General features: G+C 42.7%; 1 protein-coding gene across 1 annotated transcript in view; it reads left to right on the forward strand.

Annotated features, from left to right (window-relative positions):
- Positions 1-16,433, forward strand: part of LOC108801977 (mucosa-associated lymphoid tissue lymphoma translocation protein 1-like) — a gene marked incomplete at its 3' end in the record, with an annotated part of 93,863 nt that overhangs the window by 32,981 nt on the left and 44,449 nt on the right. The window contains exons 2-5 of the mRNA XM_018573882.1: positions 5,250-5,416; positions 6,534-6,655; positions 9,525-9,675; positions 12,248-12,414. Coding sequence (XP_018429384.1) covers positions 5,250-5,416; positions 6,534-6,655; positions 9,525-9,675; positions 12,248-12,414 — 607 coding nt within the window. The remainder of the gene's footprint in view (positions 1-5,249; positions 5,417-6,533; positions 6,656-9,524; positions 9,676-12,247; positions 12,415-16,433) is intronic.

The following is a 16,433-nucleotide window of genomic DNA, read 5'->3' on the forward strand; positions in this document are numbered from 1 at the left end:
AATTTGGGAAGCGTCGGCCAGACAATGAACACATTTAGGGCCGGTTCACACCATCTCCAGTGCGTTCCGGCACGGTTAGTGGATTGCATAGCAGAAGCCTCCCTGCGTTCTAGGGCGGGAGGGGGCGTGGTGGTGCCATTCACTATTTTTTGCCATCGCACCGGACAAGCACCCTCAAATGGGAGGTCACGACAGTTGGAGGTTCAACGTTTGGAAACCCCTTCTCTAAGGGTTTTCAGGGGTTCCTTGAGCTGTGGCTGATTGACCTCCCATTTGATGGTGCCTGCATAGTGTTAGGGCCAATGACACGTAGCAGAGCCATCAACATGACACCAATGACCACTACTGTAAGGGTTTTATTTTTCCAAGTGACCGCCAATGTAAGCGACATTTTTCCCCACTGACACCCAATAAATTAGTTTTAAATGCTTCCCTCCAGCAGCTGGTCATAATAAACGGTGGGGCAGGAGCCTTCTAGATGTTGGTGGGTGTTTTAAGATGTCCTTCCCCGCCCCCACTCGTGCATGCCGCCCAGTGGGCATGAGTGGGAAAACTGCTAAAATTTGAGACAGCCAGGGATGGCTGTTTAAATGCAAGCGTTCCAGTGGCTGTAGAGTTGCCCGATTGCTTGTATTTTGCATGAGGGTGTGCGGCCCCCAATTCCAGGTTTCCTCTGCTCCATGCAGGCACAGTGGCTCTGTGACCGGAGATCAGAGGGAAATCAGTACACAAACTCCCTCTGATCTCCACTGCGGTCCCCGAATGCAGGCTGTCATTTCCAGCTACAGAAGCCGGAGGGAAGATGATAAAGCAGATCTCTGCTTAATCAGCTTCTCTGGGGGTTCCTAGGGAAGATTAAGGGTCGTAGAAACCCCTAATGTCTACATAAAGAGGACCTGTTACTGTATATTGGCTATCACATATGGGGATTGTTAGTCCCCTATGTGATGCCAATTAAGTTAAGTGTAAAAAAAAATTGTAAAAAAATGTAAGTAGCATAAAAAAGAAATGTAAGTCACATATAAACATGTTGTTCAAAAACACAAAAAGAAAGTCCCCCACTACCACATACACACGCAAACATGTGTCAGGTGCGCCTACATGCGAAAATGCCCATTTTGCCGCAGATGTTACATATCACTGCGTTGGAGTGTGAGTAATAATTTTGAGGGCCGTCAATCACTGTTAACACTAAACTGATGAGCGGCCGATTTTGGGTGTGATAGTTTTTTGTGACTTCGCAGGCACGTGCAATTTTTAAGCTTGACATATTTGGTGTCTATTTACCCGACGTGACCCTCACCTTTTATACTTTACCAAATTGGGGTAATAATAATTGTTTAACTACATAACTTAGGGAAAACTGTTTTTTTTTCCAAAAATGCCAGTACTTTTTTCATTATATAGTAAAAAATAACCCCCCCCCCCCCCCAAGTGGTAGGTCTATGACGCTTCTGTTTATTACGGTAAGGCACGAAGGTTTATTTCTAGTGCTGTGTGCCAAGGTCATGTGAGCGTAGCGTCGTGAGCTTCTGATTGGTTATGTCCATATATACATACATATACAGGTGAAACGCGAATAATTAGAATATCGTGCAAAGTTCATTTATTTCACTAATGCAACTTAAAAGGTGAAACTAATATATGAGATAGACTCATTACATGCAAAGCAAGATAATTCAAGCCGTGATTTGTCATAATTGTGATGATTATGGCTTACAGCTCATGAAAACCCCAAGAACCCCAAATCCACAACCTCAAAAAAGTAGATTATTACATGCAATCAATAAAACAAGGATTGTACATAGAACAATATCGGACCTCTGAAAAGTACAAGCATGCATATGTACTCAGTACTTGGTTTGGGCCCCTTTTGCAGAACTTACTGCAATTACTTTTGCACGATATTCTAATTATTCGAGTTTCACCTGTATATATATTAAAACAAATGGTCATTTTACTTGATTTCCATTACAATACAGCGGGGAGGATTTCTCTGCTCTGTAACCTGTTGCCGATCTGAATGGAGAAAAAGCTGTCAGCTTCAGACTTGAAGCTGACTACAATCTCAATACAAATGAGAAAACTAAGCATGATATTGTAGTCCATCACTGGAGCGAGCTTGGAGCGGTGACTACTTTACAACACACACAGGGACCATGGGGAACAAAAGTAGCCCCCCCTCCAGAAAAAATACGCTCAGGCACCTTAACTATTAACAGAAATGTATCTTATTTGTTTATCACTCGGCTTCAGATCCTCAAATCATCTCTGAATTGGTGCTGACACTGTCCTTCCTCCTGGAGGGTGGCTACTTTTGCTCCCCATGGTCCCCGTGCGTGTTGTAAAGTAGTCACCGCTCCAAGCTCACCCCCATGATGGACTACAAGCTCATGTTTAGTTTACTAATTCGTATTGAGATTGTAGTCCATCACGGGAGTGAGCTTGGAGCGGTGACTACAACACACACAGGGACCAGGGGGAACAAAAGTATCCACCCTCCAGAAGGAAGGACAGTGTCAGCACCAATTCAGAGATGATTTGAGGATCTACAGCCGAGTGACACACAAATAAGATACATTTTTGTTATTGGGACACTTGAATGCATTTTTAAGATTATTAGGTTACAGGATTCTTTGTAATTCAGCACCTTGCAAAGTTCAGGGCCTCTTCACAATAAGTGTTACCTTAACAAGCATCGGTTAAAACAAGGCATCATACAAGAAAGTGTGCTGCATGAAGGAAGCTTATTCATTTGAAATGGGCAGGCAGCGCACCTTAAAACATAATACTTTTGTATAAATGCAAGACACAACAATGTATGGCATGTGTGATGTGGAGTGCTGCAGCGGGCATTGCATTGCCCGCTACTTTAGTTGAGCATTCTGAATGTTACCCCAAACCACGGTTATGTATGGGCCTCGAGCAGCAATGCCATTGTGCAAATTGGAGTAACCCAGAGCTACTAGTCTAAAATAACTTTGATGCAACTGATTAGTTTCCCTGATAACTGATTTGAACTCGGATATAGTTGACTGTTTTAAAATACTTTATTCTGCATATAATTATTGCTCTTCACACTTTGGTATTGGATCGCCCCAACTGAACTGCAATTCTGGTTGATAAATTTCTTTCTATCTGGCAACCACGGATCTCTTATGCTCACTATTCCAGGCTTGATCCCTCACTGCTGGATCTTTAATTGTCTATGCTTGGACCATGCCAGAACTCCCTGGCAAGGCACCTTGTCTCCACGTTGATGAGGACAAGGGCCTCTTTCCCACAACCCTGGCCCGCTGGACACCCAGATTCAAATAAACCCCCCTGCCCAAATCTTACATATCTACGTCCTCCCTACCATCTTGTCTTGAATTGTATTGTGATTGTAATGTCTTCTTTATATTGTAAAGCGCTGCGCAAACTGTTGGCGCTCTATAAATCCTGTATAATAATACTTCCTTTCCTATATATTTCAATCTTGACTTATCTTTACTTTTTTCTTTCTCATCTTTATCTTTTTCTTCTCCTTTTCTTCTCTCTTTTTTTTCTTTAGTTCTCCTCTTTGTTTTTTCTACGAGGGGAACTATGTTATAGCTTGTTGTTAATTTATACTGTTGCTGAATGAGACAACACACTAGTTAATCCTTCTGATCTTCGGATTTAGTATTGGTGCCAAGTTGGGATTTATATAGGGGGTCATGGTCCCCTGCCCACGACCGGCCAGTATGTCCTAATACTGATGACATTAGCCTTTCACTTTCTCTTTATTCTATGCATTTGACACATCATACAGATACTGCCCTTTTTATATGATGTTTTTTGCCTGTTTTCAATAAAACTTTTGTGAAAGAATTGGTCTGATTAAACGTTTAAAATATTCCACTACAATGTTGCCTTCTCAGTGACTGGTAGGCAGGCTACTGACTGCATTAGATGGCATCTTCATGGTACGCCATCCTTTCCACTGTACAGTAAGTGGAAACAGGATAGTGTCACAAACCTCTTAGAGATTGCGTCCATATTGTGGTATAAATCTTTGAACATATGTGGTTTTTCTCAGAGAAAAATAACTTCTTCTTCATTAAAAATAGACTCAGCCCAAGACAAGCTTTGCTGAATCCAGCCAACCATAAGCAACTCACATCCCCATCACAGCGACTAACCAACTGCTAACTAACACAGCTAGTAAACAATGAATTTCACTCAAACCCCACACCAGCCTGTGAAAATAGAAATAGCTATTTACAAAATGGGTCTAATGCAGTGGTAGACTTAGCCCAACAGTCTATACAGAAACATTATTAGGGCTAGTTCACTAAAGGCCAGCTGAACCTGCAGATTAAATGAGCAAGATATATCCTGGGTGCAGCAAAACAAAAGGTGTGCAAAGTCTGTTTTCTTTTCGAAAGTTGCCACAGCCTAAGTAGAAAAAACTGTCCTCTTCCGACATGCTGTAGAATAGGACTCTCTTTGCTCTTGGTGTGGAAGCAATGGTCTCCTTGCAGCTGTGTGGAAGCAGTAGGGTTGCCAGCTGTCCGGGACAAAGTTGAATCGCACAGTCCAGGTTTTGAATGCTGGGTCCGGGTTTCATGGCCGCTGAAACCTGGACACATGATGTCAGGCAGACAGGGCTACTGGCACCCCACTGAAAATAGTCTTCACTGTGATATTTACACATGAATGGGTGACGCTATTTATATATGAATAAGCTGCGACTCATTCTCCCAAAAATAAATTCTGTACGTCGCTAGTGTGTTCGGGTTTCGATGAAAGAAAAGGTGGCAACCCTAGTAAGCAGTGGTCTTTCTAGCTCTGATTAAGCAGGGGGTGTATCAGACCCCTGCAGAGAGGCCACTGGAATCGCCACAAGGAACAGATGGAAGTAATTATTGATCAAACTGCCCATTTAATGCAATCAAGTGCCCGTGACACCAATGATCTTTTTATCTATCTGTAGGAGTGGCATTCAGATCACCACTGTAATTCTTTCCAATATAAGGTGCATTTGTTTCAATGGCCCCAGTGAATTGGTTTTAGTAGGTGTTCCTCAAGACCAAAACATTATTTTAAGGGTTGCTCTGGGGTAAAAATGTAAAACAAAAAATCCTTAATCTCTCCATTGTAAACAAAAGAAAGAAATTTGGTTGCACTTCAATAATAATTCAAATATTCACTCGCTGTATATACAATGTATTTTCTCTATTCTCGAATACACCAGTTTAACCTTGAATAAATAACTTCATTTGTAGTTCTACGGAGCTTCACCAATGTTCCCTGAAAGTCATGGAGCCCGCAGGAAGCCCTGCCCGCAGTCTGCTAAGACTAATAGGAGACCAAGGATGTACAACAAAGGAATTGACAGATCTTCTACAAAGCATTGGCCAGTCTAATGCCATTCAGCTCCTGAAACCTCCAGGTGTGTTTTAATCCTTGTATCCTCACACTAACCCTAAACAAAACAATAACAGATTGTGAATGCTGGGCTGTTCCTGGCTATCTGTTATTCTGTGACCAATGACATGCCAGTGATATATAGATAAAACTAATAACCTGATAAACCAGGTGGGTGCTTACTACGACCAAGGAATGCACCATCACAAAACTAAAATCTTCAAAGGATGTCACCAGCACACCAAATTTCAAAGTTGAATCAGCAAAAATTGAAGGAACATTGGCATTCAGAAACAAGCGCTTTCGGGGCCACACAGGGTATCCTTCATCAGGCTTAGAATCAGAATTGTCATTTTGAGCCTGATGAAGGGTATCCTGAGTGGCCCCAAAAGCGCTTGTTTTTTAATGGCTATGTTCCTTCAATAAATTGAGCTTTGCTAATTCCAATGGCATGCCAGAACCTACTGTAGCTGTCCAAGAACAAAATTGTTAACTGGAATTATTCCAGTCTTTAGTCACCAATAAGTCATGAACGTATTATATAGAAGCTCTTTCTAGTAACTGATTTTATAGTTTAGATGGACACCAAGGAGTTCAATCTCTTGCTGGCCTCTTATATTTATAGTCTAATGCTAAGATTTTATCATCCACTCCTTCAAGAACTAAAACATCTGGATTTTCATAGTTATTTGTTCATTCTACATTGTGCAGTTTCCATTGGAAGAGTCTGACAGCAACTTTGTAGTGGCTAAAAAAAACAATGGCATAACTGGGGCATCTGGTAAATATATCGTAATACTGAAGTCCAAGGGGGGTACATAAGAGGCCACCATACTATTCAGCTTTCCAGCAAATGCACAATAATGGCATATTAGTTTAGTTTTGGGCAGGGTTGGTCATTATCGGGGTTATTCACAAATGGGTGAGGAGTTTGGAGAAGGCGGGAGAAGTGAACAATCTAGGACAACATAGCTGAACTGGAAAGTGAGCCGAATTGGTGAATTGTTCCAAATCATCTAGAAGCCCTTCTACTGCCTTCTCCAAACTCTTCACCCTTTTGTGAATAACCCCCTAAATGTTTGATAATTGAGATATTGCCTTTTTTCTGTAATGTAAAATGTTTCAAGCTGTTTGTTTTTCAGGGATAAAAGTGGTGGTCCAACCAGAGTCAGGGGCTGTCCAGTCTGGACAAATGGTCAAGCTTTCCTGTGTAGCAACTGGTCACCCCCTTGTTAATTACCAGTGGTTCAAAATGGACAAAGAGGTAATGACTACTCCCTTGTACTGACTATAAAAAGGAGATGAGCATGAAACAAAAATGAGCCATAGCAATGAGATTTTTATTTTATATCTGTAAGGCAGTCAGGGCCAATTTAATGATGTGGAGGGGTAAGGACATTTGCTCCTCTGGGACAGGAGACAAGTGATGATAATTTAAAGCAGGGGTAGCCAAACTTCGGCCCTCCAGCTCTGGTGGAACTACAAATCCCATGAGGCATTGCAAGATTCTCACAGCCACGAGCATGACTCCTGGAGAGAGATGCAGAAAGGTGTAGTTTCACCACAGCTGGAGGGCCGGAGTTTGGCTACCCCTGATTTAAAGTGTACCTGTGTGTTTTTCCATTCAAAATAAAATACATTCAAATTATGGCCAAACTCCCCAGTATAAGCTTTTATTTCAATCTTTGCCTCTTTTATAGCTACGCAGCAGTCAGGGCCAGTTTAATGACGTGGAAGGGTAAGAACATTTGCTCCTCAGACACAGGAGACACGCACTGAGTGAAGATACTTTAAAGCAGGGGTGGGCAACTCCGGCCCTCCAGCTGTTGTGGAAAATGGAGGCCTATAAGGCATTGCAAGACTGACATTGACGAATATAACTACCAGAAGCAGCATGTTGGGATTTGTAGTTAAAGCACAGGTGGAGGTTCGGAGTTGCCCAGCCCTGCTTTAAAGTGTACCTGTATTTTTTACATTCAAAATAAAATATTTTCAATTTATAGCCCACCTCCCCAGTACAAGCTTTCTTTCAATCCCTGCCTCTTCATGCATCCAATGGAAGTGAAAAAGATACCTGGTACTTCCTGGTATGGAGGAGCATGTAACTCACATTCATTGCCTCAGGCAGCATCTCACTGGGTCACGTGGCAGGACGTCCCGCCCAGCTCCTAGCAACCAGTCATGTCAGTGAGTTGGGCAGGACTCCAGACAGAGCACTAACTCCCAGATGTGACAGAGAGACAGTCAGTCTCAGGGCTGCCTTTCCTCATGACCAGGGGAGATTAGATGCCACCTGGTCCCTTGAACCTACTGCTGGCCATCACACCCAAATACCCCATTGCCCAACCCAAAGGAACACAATTTACTCTTGCTTGGCTTTCAAAATGGTTGTAGCACCTATTATTATTATAATAACACAAAACATTCAAACAACAATAACAAAAACATAATAAAACATCTGATAGGAATGCGGTCCTTGAAGGCATTATACACTACGCCCTTCCTGTGCCTGCGGTGCCAGTTAACTATGGCAGGCACCCAGCCGCAATACACTGGGGTGCAAAATAGGAAGTAGAGGTCAGCAGTGAAAATGGTAAAAGTATATGTTAATCCAAACACCTAAATCTCTCCCTGTCTCTCCTGCGTTGTCACGCAGGGCCCCTGATGTCTACATAAAGAGAACCTGTCCCCTCCAAACTCTATCACATACAGGCTTGTTAGTCCCTTTGTAATAGCAATAAAGTTAATTGAAAAAAAATTAGAAAGTGTTAAAATAAAAACATTTTTTTAAATAAAAATGAAAACAAACTCTCTTGCGATGGGTGCCAACTCAACGTTTTCAACATTGCCCGGGCATTCACAATATTAACACTTGAGATGTTTGGTATCTATTTACTTGACATGACCCCACTTTTATTTTTTTAACAAAAAAATGGGTATTGTATTGTGTTTGCGTGCACTAAAATGAATTTTAGTGTTTTTTTCCCCTAAAACTATATTCGCTTTGACAAGCATTCCCACAAATATCGCGCAACATAAAAAAAATTCAGCTAGCTTTTTTTATTCTACAAGGCCTATGCTTTCAGAAAACATAGAATTGTTTGAGGGTTTAAACTAATCTTCTATTCAAAAATTCAGATTTTAACATGTGTGTGCAATATGAAAAAAATGTTCTGGTACTAAGGTGGTTAAATTACATTAACATCTTAAAGCTTATATGAAATTAAATGGTTGGTTTGCATCTTCACAATGGGTTCTATTTATGAACAATTCGCAGAGCCATTTGTACTGCGACTCTCTGCAAATGTTCGTTCTGTGCGAATGGAGGCAAAAATGGCAAAAATTCTTACAGGGTTATTCACAGAAGGGTGAAGAGTTTGGAGAAGGTTGAAGTGAACAATCTAGGCCAAAATAGCTGATTTGGAAAAATTCTCCAATTCAGCTCACTTTCCAGCTCAGCTATGTTGTCCTAGATTGTTCCCTTCTCCTGCCTTCTACAAACTCTTCACCCTTTAGTGAATAGACCTGTTAGTATATGTTCTTTTCAGGATGAATGTAATATTTGAAAAATACCTAATTACAGCCACTAGATGGAGCTGAGGAGCATAGGAAAGAAGTATGTATTTATTTTGCTCCTCACCGCCATCTAGTGGCTGTAATTAGGTATTTTCCAAATATTACATTCATCCTGAAAAAAAATATATACTAAGAATGTTCGTTTTTGCATCCATTTGCACAGAATGACCGGTAATAGAGGTTTGCATGGCAAATGACTCTGGGAATTGTTTAAAAATAGACCCCATTGAGTAGATGCAAACCAGCCATAAAATCGTATATAAGACATTGCTTAGGTGGCCTATTTGTGAACAATTATCTATTAGCCATGCCAATTGTTTACAAATAGACCCCTAAGTTAAGGGTGGGCAACTCTTGCCTTCCAGCTGTTGTGGAACTACAAGTCCCATGAGGCATTACAAGACTGACAGTTACTGTCATGGCTCCCAGAGGCAGAAGCATGTTGGGATTTATAGGTAAACCACAGCTGGAGGGCCTAAGTAATGTTGGGATGCATAGGTCCATGCATATGACATGCAACCTCATGATTTATGGTTTTGTTTCATTACCTGACCCAGGTACCGTACGGAAATTCATCGGATCTGGCATTTAACCCCGTGGATGTGAATGATGTCGGCTTATACATCTGCAGAGTAAACAACAGTCACTCTTATCATTACAGTAACTGGGCACAGCTGGATGTTATTGAAAGCAATCTGGCCTGTCACGGTGAGTTACCCGGCGAGCCGAAGGAGATGCAATGAACCTTGGCTCCCAAAGACGATCTGTAGACCTGTAGAGAGAGCTCTGCACATTAAATATATCGCACAGCAAATAAAATGTCACAGACCATTAGGAGTTATTTAAGGAGATTTACAGTTTTTAGAGAGATTTGCTTCTTTGTATTCACATGGTCTGTCTGCATCTTCTCAATTTTCCTAGAATAAAGGAAGAACCGTTAAACCTTGACATTGGCTTTGGTGCACTGCACCTAGAAACAGCCCTGGAAACAGTGTAAAGATGTACACTGATCAGCCATAACTTTATGACCACTTGCCTAATATTGGGTAGGTCACCCTTTTGCCACCAAAACAGCTCTGACCCATTAAGGCATGGACTTCACTAGACCTCTGAAGGTGTGCTGTGGTATCTGGCACCAAGCCGTCAGTAGCGGATCCTTTAAGTCCCTTAAGTTATGAGGTGCGGCCTCCATTGATGGGACTTGTTTTTCCAGCACATCCCACAGATGCTCCATTGGATTGAGATTTGGAGAATTTCTCAACACCTTGAAGTGGAATGAATGACAGGAACCCAAGGTTTCCCAGAAGAACATTGCCCAAAGCATCACACTGCCTCTGTCGGGTTGTCTTCTTCCTATAGTGCATCCTGGTGCCATCTCTTCCTCAGGTAATTGACGCACCCGCACCCGGCCATCCACATGACGTGAAAGAAAAAAATATTTATCAGACCAGGCCACCTTCTTCCATTGCTCTGTGGTCCAGTTCAGATGCTCAACTGCCCATTATAGGTGCTTTTGGTGGTGGACACAGGCCATCATGGGCACCCCAACTGGTCTGCGGCAACGAAGCTTCGTACACAACAAACTGGTATGCTCTGTGTGTTTAGACACCTTTGTATCAGAACCAGCAATAACTTTCTAAGCAATTTGAGCTACAGTAGTTCTTATATTGGATCGGACTACATGAGCCAACTTTCACCCCCCATGCACATCAATGAGCATTGGCTGCCCATGACACTGTCACCGGTTCACCTTGGACCCCTTTTGGTAGGTCCTGACCACAGCAGACTGGGAACATCCCACAAGAGTTGCTGTTTTGGAGTTTCTCTGACCCACTTCTAGGTGCCATTGCAACCAGATGATCAATGATATTCACTTCGCCTCTCAGTGGTCATAATGTTATGGCTGATCGGTGTATAGGTCTGTATGTATTTTCCTGGCTTCACTTACAATGAACCTGTCAGGTCAGAACTATGGAAGCTGCCATTGACTTATTTCTGATGGTGCAGTCATCAGGCTTGTCATCGTTATCCATTTCTTTACTATTGTGAATCACTGACCTGGAAAAACGAAGTGATTTGCACACGCTTGTTGTGAGTCAGTGACTGGACAGGTATGACAGCTCTGGAGCCTGTACCGCCAAACACAAGTCAATGGCAGCTCCATTATTTCTGTCTGGCACGTTGTCTCTAAAGCTGAACTCCAGGCAGATGTTAAAATACCAACGAACGCAATATTTACTTCTGTCATTGAAATGTAATCAGCTTATATTTTGCCTTCCTGGTTCCTTATTTCCCCTCATCAACATGCTAATGACATTTTTAAATAAAACCTTTCCGTTTTCATGACATTCCTTATTTTAGAGCCAATGATGTCATCACTGGGTCTCTATACTTCCCTGTGCCCTGCAGGCAGATCATGGCTGGTGGGAGGGGCCGGCAGGCTGCTGTACATAGCTTTCTGAAAACATCACAGCACCTTGCCTCAGTACTTCTCTCTGGAGCCCTCAGCCTTGATGCAAGCAGTGGGCTGGCTCTTGGGGGGAGCTATGCAAATATCAGATGTCAAAATACTTGATGGGATTATGTCTGTATGGAGGAGTGGGCGTTCCTGTGCAGGCTGCATTTGCATACAGACCTCTCTAGCTAACACTGAGCCTCCAGAAAGAACTGAAATCCAATTAATTAAATGAATGGAAGGGGTAGACCTTGGACAGCCAGGCTGGGAGGGAAAGGGCTAGATGATGCTCCAGCCAGGAAATGAGGCGGGCCCTATCTGACTTCGATTGCACATTGTGAGAAGCTCACAGTGTGCAGTGAAATCAGAGTAAGCCATTTCAGTGCAGGAGAGGAGCCGGTACAACCGTGCAAGACTGAAGGGAAGGAGTTCAGCTTTAATTACTTCTGGTGTGAATACATGCATATAACTTCATTTCAGCCTTCTGTTACCTTCTACACAGCAGCACTCAGACTAGGAGATGTAGGGAGCACTTGGGACCAATCTAGTGTGCTGTATGCAAATATGCTGACAAGGGACATGGTGACAGTAGTATGACAAGAGCATAGAGATAGTCCCATCTGACTGTTGCTCCTTTACTGTCCAGCCAAGGGTTTGGGGGTCCAGGTGTGTTGTGCAGTAGGAAAAGGTCAGGGGACCAAGCTTGCTGTGCTGTGTGGCAGATGGAGAGGAATACAGGTAAAATACACTCCGGTATACATTTCAATGGTGTATTTAGCTGTTTGTTCAGTTTCAAATATCACATGCCATATTTTCTTTTCCTAGGACTATCTGATGACAAACTACAAATCTGCAACCAACCACAACCCCAAAAAATTCTTGTGGGGAGCAGACTGGTTTTGGAGTGTGGTGCAGTGGGGAGGCCACTGCCCCGTTACCAGTGGTTCCGAAATGGTGTCACTGTGATAGGGGCCACCAACAGAACTTTTGTGGTAAGAGAATAATGAATGCCTTTCATCCAGTGATATAGCTGCACTACATGTACATATTGCAGGGTGAAATGTTAGACACAGCTGAGTGTATACTTCACTAAATCAAGCAGAAAAGAAGAAAAAAAAATTTATATTATATAGTGTGTGTGTATATCTATACATACACATTATATATATATATATATATAATGTCAAAAAAGACAAAAACGCAGTATTGCAGTGTGCAATGATACCTTTTTTATTGGACTAACAAAATATATAAAAGACAAGCTTTCGAGAGTGAACCTCTCTTCTTCAGGTCAGAAGCAATACTGCATTTTTGTCTTTTTTGACATCTTGTCTACTGGACTAATACGGCTTACCCATTTATATTGCACTATATACAGGTGAAACTCGAATAATTAGAATATCGTGCAAAAGTAATTGCAGTAAGTGCTGCAAAAGGGGCCCAAACCAAGTACTGAGTACATATGCATGCTTGTACTTTTCAGAGGTTTGATATTGTTCTATGTACAATCCTTGTTTTATTGATTGCATGTAATAAGCTACTTTTTTGAGGTTGTGGATTTGGGGTTCTTGGGGTTTTAAATGAATGACTTTTGCACGATATTCTAATTATTCGAGTTTCACCTGTATATATGTATCTACGCACAGTATATATTAACATAGTGATGCACAAGCTTTACACAGAGAGCTTTTAAAGATCAGTCCACTTACTTGCCCAGGTACGTTTTAGGACTTCCTAAACGTACCTGGGCATTATTAATCAACGCAGAAACAAAGCAAAAGTTTTACCCTTAAATGAGAACTATGGGGTAAGTGTTTTTCCCCATAGTTATCCTCAGGGTCACGGGAGGACATATACTAGCATCCTCCCCTGACCCAAAGCTTAGTATATCGCAAGCTACAGCTCGTAGTATACTGAGGCCACCGCAGCCGGGATTGATCCCGACATTACTGTCGAGATCCACCCAGCTGCGTGATTGACAGCTGGCTCTGCCTACTGAGCCGACGTGTGACAGTTTCTACTGAGCCGACGTGTGACAGTTTCATTGTCACACGTCGGCTCGAACTATGAGGTTGAGTGATTTTTTCTCACCTCATTGTTCTCCTTTAAAGGAGAACTATGAGGTGAGTGATTTCCGCTCATCCTCATAGTTCGAGCCGACGGCTCTATAGATCGGGAAGTGAGTGAACACATACCGTCGCTCGCTCACTTTCCAATCATCTCCCTGCAGAGAGCCGTGACTGTCAGTCACCGCTCCCCGTGGGGATTCCCCCCTCCCCTCTACGATCCTCCTGCGCTGACTGAAGGAACAGATGGGAAGGGGGCGGGCACAGCTGTCTCTGCCTCTAGATAGGCAGAGCCAGCTGTCAATCACGCAGCTGGGTGGATCTCGACAGCATTTTCAGGATCCGTCCTGGCTGTGGCGCTCTTGGTATACCGCAAGCTGTAGTTCGCTATATACTGAGCTTTGGGTCAGGGGAGGATGCTAGTATATGTCCTCCTGTGACCCTTACGAGAACTATGGGATAAAAAGGTTACCCCATAGTTCTCTTTTAAGGGTTATTTCATAATAACGTGTTTCGGTTATGCTATCTGCAAGGGGTTTGCACGTTCTCTGTGCCTGCATGGGATTCCTCCGAGTACTCCAGTTTCCTCCCACACTCCAAAGACATGCTGGAAGGTCAATGGCTCCGATCTAAATTGGCCCTGTATGTGTGTGAAATAGGGACCTCAGATTGTAGGCTCCTTATAAATACCTGTAATAATTAATACATATTCAACAAAGATCGTTCTTCCTGGCTTTTTGCTACACAGCTCCTGTCCCAGCCTCCCTGCTGGACTGGGTGTCTCAGCCTCTGGCTTAGGCCTTCAGTCTGCACACACGCAGACTACCTCTGATTCTAAACTCACAGCTCAGACAATTGTCTGGTAGGGCCTCCTATCTGTTGCACCACAGAGAGGCAAGGACATGCTTTTTTAGCATGTCCTCCTCAGTTCTCAGTGGCCTAAATAGGAGCCCTGACTGACTGCAGGCAAAACCAACCTGTCCTCAGTTGGGCTTCTCCTTTGGGCTTCCAGTCCTGAGCTCTCATGCTCCTTTTCTATTCCAGACCTTGCTCTGTATATTGTATATACTGTTTGTATAGTTTGGAATTGTTAAAAATACATTTGGGGGACGACTTATGGTCAAGACCCAGCAGGGTGGCTATGGACATGGAGGATGGTTGATTGAGTATGGATGTTTAACCCACCCTTGACTATGTGTAGTTTAGAATGTTTGCAAACCTGGCTGACTGAACATAAAAGAAGAATCAATCAACTGAGTTTGGTTTTCCTGGAAAAATGCTATTGTTTCCATAAAGCCAGTCCCAAGAAACTCTGACTGTACTGATGAATGACCGTTTAGAGCATCTTTCAACCAATAGCCTGTGTGCATGGGCTAAATTAAAGCCAACCTGTATTTATTACACATAGTTATAGGTCCCTTAGATCCCATGAGCTCCCTGCTGTAACCTAATCTTAGCACTCCCCCACCAATATTTATAATTATAATATTATATATGTTCTAATATGTTATAATATTATTTACATAAAAGCTGATGTAACCGCACATTTTTAAACATAGAAAGATTTAAGTTAATATATACTGCATAAGTGACCAAAAATACTAACTGCCTTCATGCGAGGTACAAGTAGTACTCCAGACCATGCGCACAACTTGGCTTTTCAACACTATAGAAGCCATCAATTTTCAAAGTTAAGTCCAAGCCCTGCCTGAGTGCAAGCTTCTCCTGTGGTTAGCTTGTTAACCTTGTAGGGGGATGCTAGTGACTACATACCATCCAGGAAAGCTGGAGGAGTGGTCTCTTCATACAAATATATGCAAACACAGACTTTGAAGCAAAGCCAGGATTTATATATATTCAGTTGATGGTGAATAGAGTTTGTGTACTAAGATGCTGATTGCATTTCGAATAACTAATATTTTGCATTGACATATGAAAATCCAGTTGTAAAAAGATTCATTTTTCCTTTAAGTCTAACACTGGACGACTGGATATCAGGATACTGTATATTAGATCCTAGTAAAACATACTTAGTAAGTTGCACAGAACCACACCATACACCAGTCTGCCTGCCGATTATGCTTTGTATTGAGTGTTGGTTTGAAACTGTGAAAAAACTGCAGTCGATTCTCTTAATCAGAAGGAATAAAGCAAGGTTATCTTTGGACAAAGTCTGAAGTTCTTCATTTCATTTCCACAGCTTCCCCTGATCACCACTTCCTTGTTCAGTTAAACCTGCACCGTGCAAAATCCGTCATCTTCGTTCTTAGATGTTTCCCTTTGTCTTAAAGGGTTTGTGCAGACAGAATGCATCACCATGAAGCATATCTAAATCCTATTTGGAAACTAACCTATTTTTCACCCCAACCCATCCTCCTGTTACCACTATACTAAATCCTAAACCAATGCTTAAACATGTACGTACCTAGCTGCACCGGCTGGAGCATTGTCATGGAAAAATTCCATTTAGGGGTAGTGGAAGAGTGTACGGGTCCCAATTTTCAAGGCATGTTCTCTTTGGGTTGTTCCTGTCATAGACCAGCCTTCCTTCCCTGAGGTGTCTTATGGCTTCTTCAAGGGTGCCTCATTTTTTCTACCAACACCATGAAAACTACGCTAATCCAGGGAGGGTGGGATCCATTCAGAAAAGTGTGGCTCCATCCAGGCCTGCTCTGCCTTCCGCCCACTGCCATGCTGCCACAGCTGCAGCTCCTGATATGATGGTAGGACTGCGATGTGAATGAGGGACTGAGGACTCTGATTTGAAGAGGGCTTCTGATATGAAGGGGGAACTCTAATGTGATGGGGGGACTCTGATATGAAAAGGGGCCTCCTTATGTGAGATGGGGGGCTTCTCATGTGAAGAGGGCTCCCTATGTGATGGGGGCCTTCTGATGTGAAAGTGGGCTTTGATGTAAAAGGGGGCTCCTAGTGGGGGGGGGGGG

Source organism: Nanorana parkeri, unplaced genomic scaffold (genome assembly GCF_000935625.1).
Source record: "Nanorana parkeri isolate BGI_ZX_2015 unplaced genomic scaffold, ASM93562v1 scaffold2592, whole genome shotgun sequence".
In the NCBI taxonomy this organism is placed as follows: Eukaryota; Metazoa; Chordata; class Amphibia; order Anura; family Dicroglossidae; genus Nanorana; species Nanorana parkeri.